At 41.0% G+C, this 18,290-nt stretch overlaps 1 protein-coding gene across 2 annotated transcripts in view; it reads left to right on the top strand.

The window, feature by feature from the left end:
• The window catches only part of DIPK2B (divergent protein kinase domain 2B), a 49,701-nt gene that overhangs the window by 6,269 nt on the left and 25,142 nt on the right, over positions 1-18,290 (top strand). For both annotated transcript variants that reach the window (XM_002831562.3, XM_009234753.2), the window contains exon 2: positions 2,635-2,899. In XM_002831562.3, the coding sequence (XP_002831608.1) occupies positions 2,635-2,899 (265 nt within the window). The remainder of the gene's footprint in view (positions 1-2,634; positions 2,900-18,290) is intronic.

Here is an 18,290-nt window from a genome sequence, read left to right as displayed (position 1 = left end):
TGTTACCAATCTGTTTCTATGAGCTAATTCATAAAATGGGTGATAAAGGAATAAGCAACCACAAAGTGGTGAGGGAAACAAAATTAAAATTAGTGGGGCCAAGTGCGGTGGCTCACGCCTGTAATCCCAGCACTTTGGGAGGCTGAGGTGGGTGGATCACTTGAAGACAGCAGTTTGAGTTCAGCCTGGCCAACATGGTGAAACCCCGTCTCTACTAAAAATACAAAAATTAGCCATCCATGGTGGCATGTGCCTGTAATCCCAGCTACTCAGGAGGCTGAGGCAGAAGAATCGCTTAAACCCAGGAGGTGGAGGTTGCAGTGAACCAAGATTGCGCCACTGCACTTTAGTCTGAGTGACAGAGCAAGACTCTGTCTCAAAAAAAAAAAAAAATTAATGGGGTTCCTTGGGGTTGGGTATTGAGGTCCAGTGGTGTCCCCACTGCAAGCCCTGGAGCCTTGAATGCCACTTCCTCCAATTATTGGTCATGTGACCTTGGGCAAATGACATAATCACTCTGTGCCTCAGTTTCCTCATCTGTATGTTAACAATAGTATCAGCCTCATAGCTTTATTGAAACGATTAAATGAATGTGTACATATAAAGTGTTTAGTAAAGTGACTGGCACACTTAAGTGTTTCACAAATGCGTGTTACTCTTATCATTATCTAAAAGAGCCACCTAGTGATAACTTTCCAGCTCCGGTCCCTTTAGTGGCCGGGAGGTGGGGGTGGGGAGTAGGGGTGGGTTTGAAACTCCATGAGCAGGAGCAGCTGCAGGATACAGGCAGACAGGCCTGTCTCTGGGTCCTGGGCCCTTCCTTATCCACCTAGAGGGGAGGATCTTTTCCCATAGTTGTCCTGAAACTTCCAGTAAAATGGACTCATTACAAGGTTACACTGTTTCATCTTTTTAAATACATTGATGCCAGTGTTCTTGTACAGAATCCTTTGTGCCTACTTCCATTGCAATTTGCATTGTCCTGGATTGCAGAAGTTGCTCACTGACAGTTTCCACTGGAGCACCTTCCCAGATGTGAGGGGCTGGAGCTCTAGTGCATAACTCAGGGATTCAGAGGCCTGGGCTGTCCAGCTTCCTGGACAGGTCCCTTGACCTCTTTGCCCTTGTAATTTTTTTGTGTGACTTTCTTTGCCATCAAAACAGTAGGAAAAGCTTGCAGTGTCTTAGGGTAAAGTTATGTCAGGTAAGAGAAAAAAACAACACAATCTACGGTTTGGGTCTAATCAAAATGCTAATTCTTCCAAAACGCATTATCCAAAACTCATTATCATGGGGTGGCCCAATAATGCCCAATAATAAGAATTTAAATATTCTTATTTAAATTAAATATATAACATGTCGTATGCTGCCTGATTTTCATTTGCAGTATGACCTTCAATTGTTAATAATAATGAAGGTAAACTTTTTCTGAGTAATTTTTCATACATAAATCAAAAAGAGATTTAGCATTCTTCCCTAACAGAAATATCAGCACACAGCTGGATAAATGACTATGGAGAAAACATAATTGTGGGGCCTAGGAAAGTGGCAGGTGATAATAGGCCAATGCCTGCCAGGCATAGTGGCTCACGCCTGTAATCCCAACACTTTGGGAGGCAGAGGTGGGCAGATCACCTGAGGCCGGGAGTTCAAGACCAGCCTGGCCAACATGGTAAAACGTTGTCTGTACTAAAAATACAAAAATTAGCTGGGCGTGGTGGCACACTCCTCTAATCCCAGCTACTGGGGAGGCTGAGGCAGGAGAATTGCTTGAATCCAGGAGACAGAGGTTCCACTGAGCTGAGATCGAGCCATAGCACTCCAGCCTGGGCAACAGAGTGAGTCTCCATCTCAAAAATAAATAAATAAATAAATAAGCCAATGCCTCTCCCCCAGGAGGATTAAGGACTGGCCAGGCCATCATGTAGAATCACACACCTCCTGGAGCCCAGGTAGCTTCCAAGTTGACGACCATTTAGTAGTCACTCTTGCCTGAGACTTTGTTGGTGCTGAAGACTTAAATTTTTAGACTAACGGGGCTGCTTGGGGTTGGGTATGGAGGTAGAGTGGTCTCCCTAGTGCAGGCCCAAGAGCCTCTTCAAGAACCTCTGTGGTTCCAAGACCCAGCCATTGGTCAGAGGGTAAGCAGTTTGGGGAATCAGTGTAGGGAAAGGGAGAGATACTGGGGTTTGCTGACTGACAGCCCGGGGTCTGCACCTCTGATTGGCAACATATTGTCTGACCTCGGCCAAGGTACTTAAGCTCTATAAGCCTGAGTTTCCATCCTTGTAAAGTGGAAATCGGGGATTAGGGGAATCAAAAATGTCAGTGTGTGTAAAGCTGCTATCTTTACAGGGAGTAAAAGTTCAGAGAGCTATGGCTAGTCTTTCTGTGCCAGTTGTATGAAGAGGATAATGTTTGTGCGTGACGCACACCTCCCTCACCTTTTCTGATATGACATATACACTGCCGTAAGTTTGAAGAAGCAAAAATAGTCCTTTCACAAAAAGAATTTCGAACACCTCAAAGTAGGAGAAATGGATCAGTTGGGCTATTGTCCCCTGTCTCCCTGTCCCTGGGCTCTGTGAGCCTCCAGCTCACAGGCCAATCCTCAAAGGGCTATTCTTCCAACAGGTCTGACAACTGGCTGGCTTCCCACCTTGGACTGCCTCCCGACTTCTTGCTTTCTTATCCTGCAAATTACTCAGATGATTCCAAAATCTGGCGCCCTGTGGAGATCTTTAGACTGGTCAGCAAATATCAAAACGAGATCTCAGACAGGAGAATCTGTGCCTCTGCATCAGCCCCAAAGACCTGCAGCATTGAGCGTGTCCTGCGGAAAACAGAGAGGTTCCAGAAATGGCTGCAGGCCAAGCGCCTCACGCCAGACCTGGTGCAGGTGAGTGTGAAGGCCGTGGGAAGGGGGTGTGAAGGGCATGATGAGAAAGAGAGAGAGAGAGAGATTCATTCCCATCTCATATCTCAGTTTGAGAAAAACGAGAAGCTGTGGTCTGTCTGAAGTGTGACAAAACACTGTCATAAAACAGAGTGGCTTACGGTAAGACAGGAACTAAACAAGGTTTACTTATAAGGTTCCATCCCATTGTCATTTCTCATTCTCTCTGATGTGATCCTCAGTGACGATTCGAGAAAGTTCTAGCTGCGACCTCTGGCCTGAAGATCTGACAGGATGACCCTTGCCAGTCCACCCCCCCTGCCAGGGCTCATCTCACCTGCATCATTCTCTGACAGCTCTTTGCCAGCCCCCAGGCTAGCTGAGTTTTCTCTCTTAGAAGCTCCCATATATATCCTGTTTCAAAATACAGAGAGACAACTGTGAAAGTCAGATTCCTCTTCTATCTCCCACTGTAAAGAATAACCAAACCTCAGCCATTACAGAAGCCAACTTTGATAATACAGCATCCTCTTCCCGCCTGACAGCCTCCCACCCACTCCCATGGGCATGCTGTGCTGGGAACTTCAGCACCTTGCTGGTGCCATCATCATATTCTGCATTGGTTCCCTCCTGTACTATCATCTCAAGTATAATCCTTCTTCATTCGAACCAGCACAGCCATGGCCCTCCACACACATCTAGCTGAGCCCCTTTGTGTAGAAGATGCCACCTCAGAGGACTGAGGGGTGAGCCACCGTGCCCGGCCAGGAAGGAATTTTCTGGTGTGCAAGATACACTTGAGATTCCACCTGAGGTAGCTAGATTGGCACTGGGCTTTGAACTGAGGAAAATGTCCTCTTTCTCTCACCTTCTAGATACTTCCATAATAACAGTACAGTAGAGATTATCCCAGGGGGCCTAACAAGTCCAAAGCAACCTGCCAGGTACATCTTTTGCAGTCTGTACTCTATGAGTACATCTTGTGTCACCTACCTTGATGAATGTAGACACTAGGGTATAGGGAAAAGATTCCCAGAGCCTGGAAATTATGGTTGAGTTTTGTATCTGCCACTAAAAGCTATGGCAAAGTGAGAAGAAGGAGCGGAGACACAGTAATAACACAGAGCTTCCATTCCTGTTCATCCATCCAAGTTTCATCAACTGTGCTACAACATCCTGGGTATTCAAAGATGAATCAGACACAAGCTCCGCCCCCAGAAGCATATGGCTCAGTGGTAGAGACAGGCAAGAGCACAAATCACCACCCAGCATTATAGTTGATATGCTGACACTCTGTACTGGGAGAAAGGACATACTACTGACTTGGGTCCTTCACTCCCTGACCAATTGACCTTGGATTTAAGCCCAAAATTTCCCCAATCTGCTCTGACATTCCTTCTCCAAAACTGAGGTGGGAAGAGGGCTTCTGGATGATCTCAAAGACCCTCCAAGCTCTGATATTCTTTAACTTGATATGACTCTGCTTCATTTATTTAGCAAATACTGACTGAATACCTACTATTCATCAGGAGCTGTGCTGGGTGCCTTGATTTTCTTATTTCTCAAATGACAGAAAATAGTACCTGCTCTGTCTGATTCATTTATCCTAATGAGCTTGTAGACAAGAATATGCTTTAGAAGTCCATCACTATAGAAATGCACAGCAGTATTCTCGTAATAAGTGAATCCCTTTCTTCAATTTGTTATGCTAAAATTTTCTCTACCAATTTTGTCATCTTGCATTACATGCAGCTAAACAGGCTTTTCTTCTTTCTGCCAAAACAGCATCTATTAACAACATGCTGGTAAGACACAGCCAAAACCAGAAAAATTTTTACTTTACTTTGGCCCTCCCCTAACCCACCTTTTCATTTCCACCATAGATTTTCCCCTTCCTTATAAAAAAGGAAATATTAGCAGCCATTTTATAAATTCTGCACCAACCCATTCTTCTCCTATCCATTAAGCTCAAGGTCATTACTATCTTATTTTGGCGCCATCTTCTCTATCTCTCCTCACCTCCTTTCCAGAGACCCTTTGCCCTTAGGATTCCACAGCGGGCCCAGGGTGTTCTGCCACACTCTTTCCCACTTTCATCCCTCATCCAGGCTGCACCCAAACACATGCTTTGTTTGTTTGTTTGTTTGTTTGTTTGTCTGTTTGTCGAGACAGAGTTTCACTCTCGTCACCCAGGCTGGAGTGCAGTGGTGCCATCTCGGCTCAGTGCAACCTCTGCCTCCCAGGTTCAAGTGACTCTTCTGTCTCAGCCTCCTGAGTAGCTGGGATTACAGGTGCCGCCACCACGCCCGGGTAATTTTTGTATTTTTAGTAGAGACAGAGTTTCACCATATTGGCCAGGCTGGTCTCAAACTCCTGACCTCAGGTGATCCGCCCACCTCGGCCTCCCAAGGTGCTGGGATTACATGCGTGAGCCACCGCGCCCGGCCACACCTGCTCTTTTCTTTGTAGCAAAACTCACCTATCAGTTTCAAATGGGTCTGTCTTCACCAAAGGTGGCCAAAAAATACCCTCACCTATTCACCCAAGAGAATTGAAAACAAGTGTTCAAACAAAAACTTCTACGTGGGCTGGACATAGTGGCTCACGCCCATAATCCAAGCATTTTGGGAGGCTGAGGCAGGAGCATTGCTTGAGGCCAGGGGTTCAAGACCAGCCTGGGTACCATGGTGAGACAAAATCTATTTAAAAAAAAAAACTTGTACATGAATGCTCATAGCAGCACTATTCATAATAGCCAAAAGGTAGAAACAACCCAAATGTTGTTATCAACCAGTGAATGGATAAACAAAATATATTCTATCCATACAGTGGAATATTATTCAGCCATAAAAAGGAATTAAGTGCTGATACATGCTACAACATGGGTAAACCTTGAAAACATTGTGCTCAGTGAAAAAAAAAGCCAAACACAAAAAGCCACATATTATATGATTCAATTTATAGGCAATGTCCAGAATAGGCAAATCCATAGAGACAGAGAGGAAATCAGTGGTTGCCAAGGGCTGAGGGGAGGGGAGAACTGGGACTGACTGTTTAATGGGTACAGGATTTCTTTCTGGAGTGATGAAATGATTCTGGAATTAGGTAGTGGTGATGGTTGCACAGTCTTCTGAATGTATGAAAAGCCACTGAATTGTATAATTTAAAATGGTTTAAATGGTTAATTTTATGTTATATGAATTTTACTTCAATTTTAAAAAGGAAGAATAAGCCATAGAAACAACCTCCCCTATTCTGTGACCCATTCACTTAGAGCCTTGTGATGGGCAGCTAATGTCATAATTTAATTTGTGCCGGGAAGTTAACAGCTAATGGCATTTCACTGTTAGCCCTCTAAGAAGCCATTTGCATGTAAAGCCAATATTGCGATGCTTTCACTAGTTCACGCATGCCTATCTCAGGTCTTCCTAATATATTCTTGCATTCTTCCCCTACTAAACCCAGATGTGGCCCCAGAATCTTTCTCAATAGTGTTCTAAGTTAGCAGCCTCTGTCTTTGATCTCAGCTGGAATAAGAGATGAAACCTCTGAGTGATCATTCATCCCAGCTTTGGCCAAACAGCTCCACCCTGTTTTTCTGATAACCCATCAGACATGAGTCCCAATTTCTTGTTTGGAAATCATGATCTTTCTGTATTTATATGGGAGTTTCAAGAGCCAACTGGGGAGCTATTATAGGATGCGTGGTTGGGAGATTTGCCTCATCCTTCAACTCACACCAAATGGGCCAGTGTCGGCTCAGCCTACCTGTCAGGCCAGCCTCCTGGGATTCTCTGTGTGTGTGACTTAAGTGGCTTTTCTCTGATTTATTTCCTCAAGAGCCATTTTCCAACTGGGATCTAAGCCAGAGCCTTCAATTGTGCATATCTGCTTGTGTGTGTGTTGCTGTGTGTTTAGGGGAAGAAAAAGATGCCACAAGGAGCTCACAGGCTCTGCTCAGAGAACTGACAAGGCAGAGATGAGAGGAGAAAAAAAATCAAAGAAATAAAAGTAAACGAAAGGGAGGAGGGATCTGGCCAGTTCAGGGGCCTCAGAACTTTGACTGTCAGCCCTGCTTATGAATAAATAAAGTCAAGTTGGATGAAAAGCTCCAGCAGTCATCATCAGAGGCTGAGCCAGGGAGTCCCGGGCTCCCCTCCTGCAGGGCCAAATGCAGCTTTGTATTTAAGGACACGGCATCTTGAGCCACAGTGCAGTACAGCTACGGCAGGGCTGCTAAGGAAGACGACAGGACCAAGAATTAGGAAGAAAGTGAAACGATGCAGTGTGTGTGTGAGTGTGTGTGTGTGTGTGTGTGTCCGCGCGCGCGTGCGCGCTCGCGCATGTGTAGCACTTATGCTAATAACATCGTGACTTTTCTCCTCTAAAAGCTGCATTGTTCTGATGGGAATATCCCACAGCCTAAATTACTAGCCCACAAACAGAACCACAGCCAAGAACACCGCTCAGAGTTTATCATAAGGTGCTTGTTCACAAAACCACAAAGAAGGCTTCCTCTGCTTTTATGCCAAGGGCAAAGAGGCAACCACCCTAGGCAGCTCGAGGCTAATCAGGGGAAAACACATATCCTCCACTGTGTCCCGCTCCCATCCCCTCAACTACGATCCGATCTGACATTGTTCTAAACAGTGTGTTCCTCCAAACCGGAATACACTACATAGCCGCAGAGCCTTTTTCCCCACTAGATGGCAGTACAGAGCGTTCAGTCAGCTTTGTTTAAATGAGGATGGTTGGCTATTTTACTTCGTATGTCTCCATTATTTTTTAAAATGCATAGAATAAGGGAAATCAGCAAATTAACCAAAATGCATGTTCATTATATAATCTAAATGTGGGTTCCGATGAACTAATAAACAAGTGAAATTCACTTTTGTTTAAATGTAACTCAAAAATATGTAAGGGATGGTTATAGGACCTGTGCTAGGCGCTAGGAGGGCATAAGGGTATCAAGACAAGGTCCTTGCACTCTGGGAGAGGATACCCCAGTGAGGGAGATAGACCATATTCAATTCGTTCTGATACAAGACACCCTGTGATAAAGTGTTTTAATGAAGATGAAAATTTTATATTGGATTCACAGCTGGTTTTCAGACTGTAAATATTTTAATACCTCACGGGCTACTAGGTCAAGGATGCTTCAAAAAAGTTCCATTTGTCTGTTTTTTTGTTTTAAAAAAGAACATGACTATATTGGTGCTGAAAAAGAAAAAATAGGCTGACTGGTGGCTGTATTATTTTCACACACATCTAACATTGGAGTCAAAGATGAAATGCCATTAGTGGAAAAGGAAATTTAAGCAACTGGGAATGCCTCCACAGTATCACACAGGGCAATATTCCCTGGGTATCAGCGCACATCCTCTGGCTGAATGGTCTTGAAGGAACAGAGCCCCTTCAGAGGTACATCAACACTGAAATCATGAGACCCCGTTCCTGTGACCCTTGGGAGGTATTCAGAGTGCTGTGTTTGTTGCCCTTGGGAGTTTGGGGAACCAACTGGAGAGATATTATGGAATAGATAAGTCCCCTCTCAGCCCATTTTCTCCTTCCAGTCATGGAATTGGAAATGTTCAGAGTTGAAACGACTAAGATTTTGAATCATCTAATTTATTTAAGATTACAACCATGAAAACTTTGCTATCTCAACATTTGTGGCAAAGAGGTTATTTGGAATGGGTCAGAGACTAACCTGCTCATTTCCAAATTCCATTGTGTCACAGTCTCATAGAAAAGGGACTAATAATCACCAGTGTGCCCACTCAAATTACCCCTAAATTATTCTTGATGGAGCTCACGAATGAAAATGAGACAGTTGGCCGGGCGCGGTGGCTCACGCCTGTAATCCCAGCACTTTGGGAGGCCGAGGCGGGTGGATCACGAGGTCAGGAGATCGAGACCATCCTGGCTAACATGGTGAAACCCCGTCTCTACTAAAAATACAAAAAATTAGCCAGGGGTGGTGGCAGGCACCTGTAGGCTCAGCTACTCGGGAGGCTGAGGCAGGAGAATGGTGTGAACCCAGGAGGCGGAGGTTGCAGTGAGCTGAGACTGCACCACTGCACTCCAGCCTGGGCAACAGAGTGAGACTCCATCTCAAAAAAAAAAAAAAAGAAAAGAAAAGAAAGAAAATGAGACAGTGGAAGCCTTCCCAAGTCCTGACACAGACAAGTTGAGAAAGAAAAAGGAGGCAAGAGAAGACTAGGGGAAAGATAGACATGAGACAAGTCACCAGTGGCTCATTCCAGATGATGCTCAAATACAGAATACAGGCAGCCCCCAGCCAAAACGTAACCGAAGCCTGAATAATCATCAGAATAGACAATACAAAGCAAGCTTTGCTTTTACAGGGCTTTAAGCTTTCCCTAAACTTAGATGTTACCAATCAAGCCCCTTTTTTAAAAAATCAAGGCACCCTTTGTTCTATACAATTCTTCGTTTGATATCTCATTACCCCTATTCTGATGTACTCAGAAAAAAATGCTTTTGCCGTTAAGTGTGACTTGGCCCAGAGGCCTCTGGATTGGCTGTCCCTCTATGCATGTCCACATGCTATGAAGTAAAAAAGGTTAAACTATATAATATATAGTATATATCTATAAAGAAAGTCACTTGGAAGACATCAATTAATACAGTGATTGTGTTCTAACACAATATTTGTGGCCTAATAAGCAGAACATAATCACTGTATCAATTGATTGTGATATCGTGATTGTGTTCTGTGTATTAAGCCACAAAACCCCTCAATACATTTTTTAAAGTAGAAATATTAAAGATCATTTTATCTAATCAAAAGGGAATCACATCAGACATTAACTATAATAGGAAAAAAAAACCTACCAAACCAGAAATGTAAAAACATTATCTTTTGAGCCACAGAGCAAATAATTGAAATTATAATAATATCAGGATAATAACAATGATGAAAACTCTATATTTCCCCAATCTATGATTTAGCCTTTGCCAAATCACCGCTCAGAGGAAAATTGAAAATCAGTCCAGGGTTCTGTTAGGCTGCTGTCGACACAAGTTCGGTCATTAATGTGGAGAAATAATACAAAAAGATATTAAAAATGCATATTAATTTGTTCCTAACTCAAGGCCACTTATGGCAGTAATAATTTTTACAATTGTGTTAGCGCTTCTCTCTTAGGATTATCAAGAGGTCTGTGGAAGGCATAATTTGTAAACCTTTTGTGTGGGTTAAGCAGGGAATAAATATATTTATTCCTGGTTTATATATGAGAGCAAACCACAGAGCGATATATCAATTTGTTAAAGATCAAAATCTATTTCTACTTACTGAATTACACATATGTCATAGACTCTTGGGGTTGAAATAAATTTGAAAGCTCAGCAATTGGAACTCTAACATATTTGCATCCTTTCTGTAAGGAAAAGGGTCAATCTACCGTATCATACAGTGACAGGAAACTCACTACCTTCAGCTTATGCCTTCTTTGGACAGAACAGATACTTGGAAAGTTCATCTCAAATCTGTCTTCTTGTAGCTCTCACTTGTGTAAATTATTTCTACGCCTTGGAGTCATACAGATTATACATGACATATGCCCTCCCATACACGCAGCTCCTAAATCCTGGCTTCCCCATTATAAACATCCCCAATTCTCTTTTTCATCTCGGCATTCCTCTCACATTGAAGCTTCTTAAATGTTATGTCAACTGAAACCCCTTCTGTAGCTAGATTTTAGTTCACAAGGACAGAACCTTTTGTTTATCCTGTTATATATGATCTTCTTATATTAAATCCATTATTCTAGCCTGTCAACTTGATTCTGATACTTATCATACCCAGTATCACCCCAAGTACGTATTATTCTCAGTTTTGATGAACACAATTTTTATCTATGTCTTAGTCCTCTATAAAAATGTTAAACAGAACAGGGCCAAATAAAAAGCTTTCTTTCTCAATAGGGGTTAATCCGTTAGTTGTTAGGTAAACTCAGTTAACCAATTACTAATCATCTTAATTTTTCTATGCAGCCCAAGTCTTGTTTCCCCTTTTCTTTTACAGGGGTCTCATGAGAATCACTGTTGAATGCTTCACTAAAGCTCATATATTCTGTCTATTGAATTTCTCTGATTAAAAATCAAATTACCAGGTCAAAGAAAAAAAAGTTGTTAGTCTGGAATGATTTGATTAAAAGAATCCTCAGTGACTCCTTAAGATCATCATTTCCCCATCTGGAGGCTCACAAATTATCCTATGAATAACCTGTTTTAGAATATTTCCTGTGATCCAGGATCAGCCCACTAATCACTAATTTGTGAAACCTACCCTCTTGCTCCTTTTAAATATCAGAAATGGATTTTCATGCCTTTTCTGTTCTCTGCATTCACTGCCCATGGTTCAGTAATATCATTTGCCAGGTCTCTGTGAATCTCTCAGGCTGGGAAACTCACTCAGAACAATGAAGGCTTCCTTTATTCATTCTGGCTTTTCATTCCTGTTTACCACATTTTGCTTCACATTTTTCCCATCAAAGTCCCAATACCTGAAAGAGAAAACAAGCAAACACTAGAAATGAAAATCGGGCCTTCATTTTGTTATCCACCAAAATTCTCCTAATGGCCCTATTGTCTTTGCTTTCTTCATACTCTGTGCTTTGTAACACATAGCTATTTTTAAAGATTTTCAATTAAAGTATAAACTGCATACATAAACACATATATCTTAAGTGCATAGCTGGATAAATTTTCACTCGTGTATTTACTCATGGCCACCATCCATATCAAGATACTGAACATTTCTGGCCCCTCAAAAGGCTCCTTCATGTGCCTTCCCAAAAAAGACCACATTCTAGGGTGACTAACCATCCCAGTTTGCTTGGGACTATCCTGGTTTTCACACTGAAACCTCTCAGTTGCAGGACAACCTGAACAGTTGGTTACCCTGCCCCTTCCCAAAGGTAGCCGCTATTCTGACCTAACTCATCATGGATTAGTTTTACCTGTTTTTGAACTTCATTTAAATGGAATCATACAATATGTACACAACACATCATGCTATTTATCCATGTTGTTGCATGAATCCGTGGTTGGTGTTCTTTTTCACTGCAGTGTGTGAAACAACACCGCTCTGTGATGGTTTCACACTGTATGCATTCTGCTGTTGATGAACATTTGGGCTGTATTTAGTTTGCACTATTGTGAATTAAAGTTGCTACAGACGTTATTGTACATATCTATTGGTGAACATAAGCACACAAAAGTGGAATTGTTGAGTCATAGCATGTACATATGGAAAGATTTAGTTGATTCTGCTAAGTAGTTTTCCAAAGTAGTTGTGCTGATTTCCTCGTATTAGCAATGGGAGAAAGAGTTCCATTTTTTCATATCTTCATCAACACTTACTATTGTTAGTTTTTAATTTTAGTTATTTTGGTGGGAGTTTGGCAGTATATCATTGTATGGTTTGAATTTGCATTTTTCTAATACTAATGATATAGAATCCTTCTTCATATATTTACTGGCTTTTTTGATCTCATCTTTGGTAAAGTACTGGGTTTAGTTTGTCCATTTTTACTGGATTATCTTTCTTATTAATTAGTACAAGTTATATAAGTTATATTTATATTCTGGATACAAGCTCTTTGTGAGCTGTGTATTACAAATATCTTCATCCAGGCTAAGGCTTGCCTTTTCACCCTCCTAATGGTATTTTTTTTTTTTTTTTTTTGAGACAGGGTGTCTCTGTCACCAGGCTGGAGTGCAGTGGCATGATCATAGCTCACTATAACCTCAGACTCCTGGGGTCAAGCAATCCTCCTGCCTTCAGCCTCCCAAGTAGCTGGGACTACAGGTGTACACCGTGCTCAGCTACTTTTATTTTTTTGTAGAGACAGGATCTCAGTGTATTGTCCAGGCTGCCATAATTGTTTCTTTTGATGAATTGGAATTCTTAATTTTAATGAAGCCCAGTTTTTAAATATTTTATTTTATGGTTAGCGCTTTTAATGTTCTGTTTATTCTGTGGTCATGAAGATATTCTTTCGTTTACTTCTAGAATCTTTAATATTTTATCTCTCATATAGAGGTCTATAATACGTCCCAAATTACTTTTTATGAGTGATGTACAGTAGGGGTTCAGTGTTTTTTCCCCATATGAATATGGGGAAAATTGACCAAGCACCATATTTTAGAAAAACAATTCTTTCCTCACTGAATTTCAGTAGAGTGTTTGTGAGAAATCAGATGACTATATATGAGTGAATCTGTTTCTGGAATCTCTGTTGCATTCCCTTGGTGTATTATCTAGCTTTGTGCCAATATGAAACTGTATTAATTACTGTAGATGTATAGTGAGCCTTGATATCCTGTAGCGTACGCCTCTCAGATTTATCCTTCTTCAATATTGCATTAGAATTCTAGCATTTCCAAATAAATTTTAGTACCATTTTGTCAGTTTCCACAAAACCTGCTGTAATTTTGATTCATTAAATATAGAGAGCAATTTGAAGAAAAGTGACACCTTAACATTATTGAGACTCCCAATCCATGAACATGGACTAGGTCTTTATTTCCTTAGGTCTTCTTTAATTTATCTCACTGTTTCATGGTTTTCAGCATAGCTATTTTGCACATGTTTTGCTAGCTATCTTGGACATTTGATGTTTTTTGATGTTACTGTAAATGATATTGTTAGGTACACTGGATATTTGATATTTTTGCTGTTACTATAATTTGCATGGCTTCAAATTTTATTCTCCTAGTCTCTGTTGCTAATATGTAGAAATATAGTAGTTCCTCCTTTATCCCTGGTTTTACTTTCCACAGTTTCAGTCACCCATGGTCAACTGTAGTCTGAAAATAGGTGAGTATAATACAATAAGACATTTTGAGAGAAAGAGACCACATTCACATAACTTTTATTACAGTATATTGTTATAATTGCTTTGTTTCATTATTAGTTACTATTGTTAATCTCCTACTGTGCTTAATTTTTAAATTAAACTTTATCATAAGTATGTATGAATAGGAAAAAAACATAGCATATATAGGGTGTGGTACTTACCTGTGGCTTCAGGCATCCACTGGAGGTCTTGCAATGTATGCCCCATGGATAAGAGGGAACTACTGTACAAATGATTTTTGTGTATTTATCCTATATCCAACAATCTTGTTAAATTTACCTATTATTTCTAATAGCTTGCTATAGATTTTTTTTAAATTTTTCCATGTATACCATTATATCATTCCATCTTCAAATAATTGTAGTTTTCTTTTTTTCTCACGTTAAGATATGTTCTATTTCTTGCCTCATTGTACTGGCTAGGGCTTCCAATACATTGATAAATAACAGTGGTGATAGTAGCATAATCATTTTGTTCTAAACTTTAGAGAAAAAGAATTCTGTATTTTAGACTCATCAAGAAAGAATCCACTGGTGACCTATCTCATGTCTAGTATTCCCCAGTCCTCTTTTGCCTTCATCTTTTATTCTCAACTTATCTGCTTCAAGGCTGGGTGAGCCTTTTCTGGAATCCTTTTCATTAATGAGATCTATGAATTATAATTAGATATCTATTTTAGCAGACAAACCAAATGATTTGTTGTTCCCCCCTTTTTAAATAATCCTATAATATGATGAAGACCTGGAAATTGATAGGTTATTCTTTGTCCCATTAAAAACAACCCCCTTAACACAAATGCTGATGAGGTGATGTTCCAGTGGTTCCAACACTGAGTTATTCCATCATTTAAAGGAAAAAGATGAGCTGTGTGGGGACTTGCTCACACACTCTTTCTGGGCAATGAACAAGCACTGTGATTAAATTCACAGGTATCACAGGAATGTTAGCTATAAGTTTTTTAATACACCCTCAGTATGATTAAAGACGTTTCCTTCTACTCTAGTTTATTGAGAATTTTTTTCATAAATTTTATAAAATGCTTTTTCTCCATGTATTAAGATGATCATGTATTTTCTCTCCTTTATTCTATTAATGTGGTAAATTACATTGATTTATTTCCAAATATTAAACCAACCTTGAATTCTAGTATTTTTTCAATCATTTTTTCTCTGTGTTCTTAGTTTGGACATTCTCTGTTGTTGGATTTATTTTGTTTTGCCTTGTTTTAGCTCACTAATATGTTCTGCTGTGCCCAGTTTTCTGTTAAACCCAGTAAAGAAGTTCTTAATTTCAGATATTGCATTTTGCATTTCTAGAATGTCTATTTAATTTTTTATAGATTCCAACTCTCTTGAAATTTTCCCTTTTTCATTCGTTTTGTCTCTTTTCCTCTATTTTCTTAAAATCTTAACCAGACTTACTTTTAATTCCTTGTTTGTACTATAATATCTGGATTATCTCTGTTTGTGTTGATAGTTTTCCTTTTTTTTGCTTCTTCACACTTTAGGGGTAATTTTTAATGGGGTAATTTTTTATTGTATGCCAAATTTTAACTGTAATGCTTTATAAAGTTTCTGAATTATGTCATCTTCCTGTAAAAATTGTTGAGTTTTGTTCTAGTAGCCAACTAAATTGCTCTCAAATCACTTAAAGCCTGGATTTTGCAATCTCAAGACTATTGACATTTTGAGCTGGATCATTCTTTGTTGGGGGAAGGAGGCTGGCTTATACCTTGTAGAATGTTTAGCAGCATCCCTGGCCTCTACCCACAACCCCCCAGTTGTGACAACCAAAAATGTTTCCAGGTGTTGTCAAAAATACCACCTGGGGAGAAAAATTTCTTCCAGTTGAGAGCCACAGCCTTAATTCTGTTGAGAATGGATTTTAGGCTTTGTTTGTGTAGTTTTCTTCATCTTGCCCTTACTCCTAAGACATGGTCCCTGCTGGTAAGGCATGATCCTTACTACTAGAATGTGGACTTTCTGAGGTCCAATTGAAAGCCCAGGATATTCACTAAGATGTCTAGCCAAACTTCAACCTTCATCTCTCCAGCACCATGCAGCCTCTGAAATCTCTGCTTAGCAATACATTCTTTTAATGTGGTTCTCTGATAGGTCTCTAGAGGCCTACCCTACTCACATGCTGCTTAGGAGCTGGTCAAGGACCTGAGGGAAATTTTTACAAAGTTATGGGGGCTCCTTCTCTGTGAATTTCAGGACTATGTCTCCCAAATCCCAGCCATTTTGGCAGCCCTAAATGCTGATCTCTGTTTCCTTTACCTAGCACAAACCTGCACTGCAGCTTGGAAAATGCTCTCCGGGAAAAAGATAGTGTGAATATGGGGCTTACCTCGTGTGTATCCTTTCTCACAAGGATCATTGTGCTATGTTGGTTATGGTTCAATACCTGCAAACAGTTGTTTTATATTTTGCCCAGATTTTAGAGCTATTTACAGCAGAAGGGTAAGTCTGATACCAGGTATATTCTGTCATGGCCAGAACCAAAAATCCCAGAATTATCTACTCTCCAGGAAAGAAAGAAAAAAAAATACTACTGCATGCATATATCAAAATCCTAAATATAGCTATTAAAGCCATCTTTCTTAATTTTGAGAATCCAGCTTTATTCTAAAACGCTTTGGCATTTTGGATACTATTTCAAGGCTGAAGAATGTGTGAGGAACTCCTGGGGTTTTTCAGCCCAGCATATACCAAGGGAACTGAGGCCTTCCTTGCTTTGGCCAGGACCCAGCTGGGCATGGGATCCAGAGGAGAATCTGACTTAAATAACACACTTACAGCAGATGAGAAAAGCACTTTATATAGAGTACATGATGGCTTTCTTTCTGTTTTTGCCTCTCCACAATCATATAGGCAGCTCCTTGAGGACAGGGATTGGATCTTTTATCAGTGTCTTTTCTCACACATGTCTGACATAAAGTAAACACTTCATAAATATTTGGGAAATAAAGACAAGAATAAATGAATGGATATGACATCATTCACTATTCACTATTCATAACTTAAAGGTGACCCTTGATCCATACCTGTTCTAACTCCCGATAGAGCCAACTCTATACAGTTTCACTGGAGACCTTCTGATTTTAGAGTCCCTGAAATTTTTGTCTTTCCCCAAGTGAGAATTTTTACTGGCTTATCTTAGGCATTAACAAGCGGAAAACCCCTGTATTAGTCCATCTTTCATTGCTACGAAGGAATACCTGAGGCTGGGTACTTTATAAAGAAAAGAGGTTTATTTTGGTTCACAGTTCTGCGAGCTATAGAAGCATGGTGCCAGCATCTGCTTCTGGTGGGGCCTCAGGAAGCTTCCACTCATGGTGGAAGGGGAAGCAGTAGCAGGGATCACATGGTGAGAGAGGGAGCAAGAGAGAGGGAGGGAGGAGGTGGCAGGCTCTTTTGAATAACCAGCTCTCGTGGAAACTAATAGAGTGAGAATTCACTCACTGCTGAGGGAGAGCATTAATCTATTCATGAGGGATCCACCTCCATGACCCAAACACCTCCCACGAGGCCCCACCTCCAACAGAGGAAACCACATTTCTTTTCCTTTTTACTTTTTTTTTTTTTTTTTTGAGACAGAGTCTTGCTCTGTCATCCAGGATGAAGTGCAGTGGCACAATCACAGCTCACTGCAGCTTCGACCTCCTAGACTCAAGAGATACTCCCACCTCAGCACCTCAGCCTCCCAAGTAGCTGGGACTACAGGTGTGCACCACCATGCCTGGCTAATTTTTGTACTTTTTTGTAGAGACAGGGTCTCACCATGTTGCCCAGGCTCATCTCGAATTCCTGATGAGATCAAGCAATCCTCCCACCTCGGCCTCCCAAAATGCTGGGATTACTGCACTTGGCAGGGATCACATTTTAACATGAGATTTGGAGGGACAGATATCCAAACCATATCAGTCCCACAGTTCACACTCCGTGGAATATGACTCTTGATACCAGAAATGTCTACCCAATTTGGGCAAGAAGGGATGGTGGCACAATGATCCATTAGCATTCTTCAAAGATTGATCTCTCCATAGTTATCTTGGAGAATAGACAACTGAGGTATTTTGACCAAGGGCAGGAGATGAAGTTGATGGGGAGCCTCTTGCTCAGGAGGACAAAGGGTGATTTCTGCAGGGGGTTGCCTAGTAAGCTGGCCCAAGTGCTTCTGAGGATTGTGCTCCAAAGGCAAGGTAAGACACCAAAAGGAAAGGCAAGGGGCAAATACTGATTTCCCTTCCAACATTGTTTCTCTAGGATCAAAACTGTCTCCCCACCAACAACTTTCTCAGAAGGCTTACCCTGCATCTAGAGCCCCAACATGTGCTAACTATGGTGGAGACTTTCTTCATACCATCATGTTTTTAGATTCAGCAGGTAGTCATTTACCTGTGGCACTTGCCAATTCTAGGGACAAGACAGTGGACACTATGTATGCCAGGGTTGGGGAAGGGACTCTAGAATATAAATGACTCTCTAATTAACCAACAA

The sequence above is a fragment of the Pongo abelii genome, chromosome X, assembly GCF_028885655.2.
Source record: "Pongo abelii isolate AG06213 chromosome X, NHGRI_mPonAbe1-v2.0_pri, whole genome shotgun sequence".
In the NCBI taxonomy this organism is placed as follows: domain Eukaryota; kingdom Metazoa; phylum Chordata; class Mammalia; order Primates; family Hominidae; genus Pongo; species Pongo abelii.
This window is presented reverse-complemented; position numbering and strand designations above follow the sequence as displayed.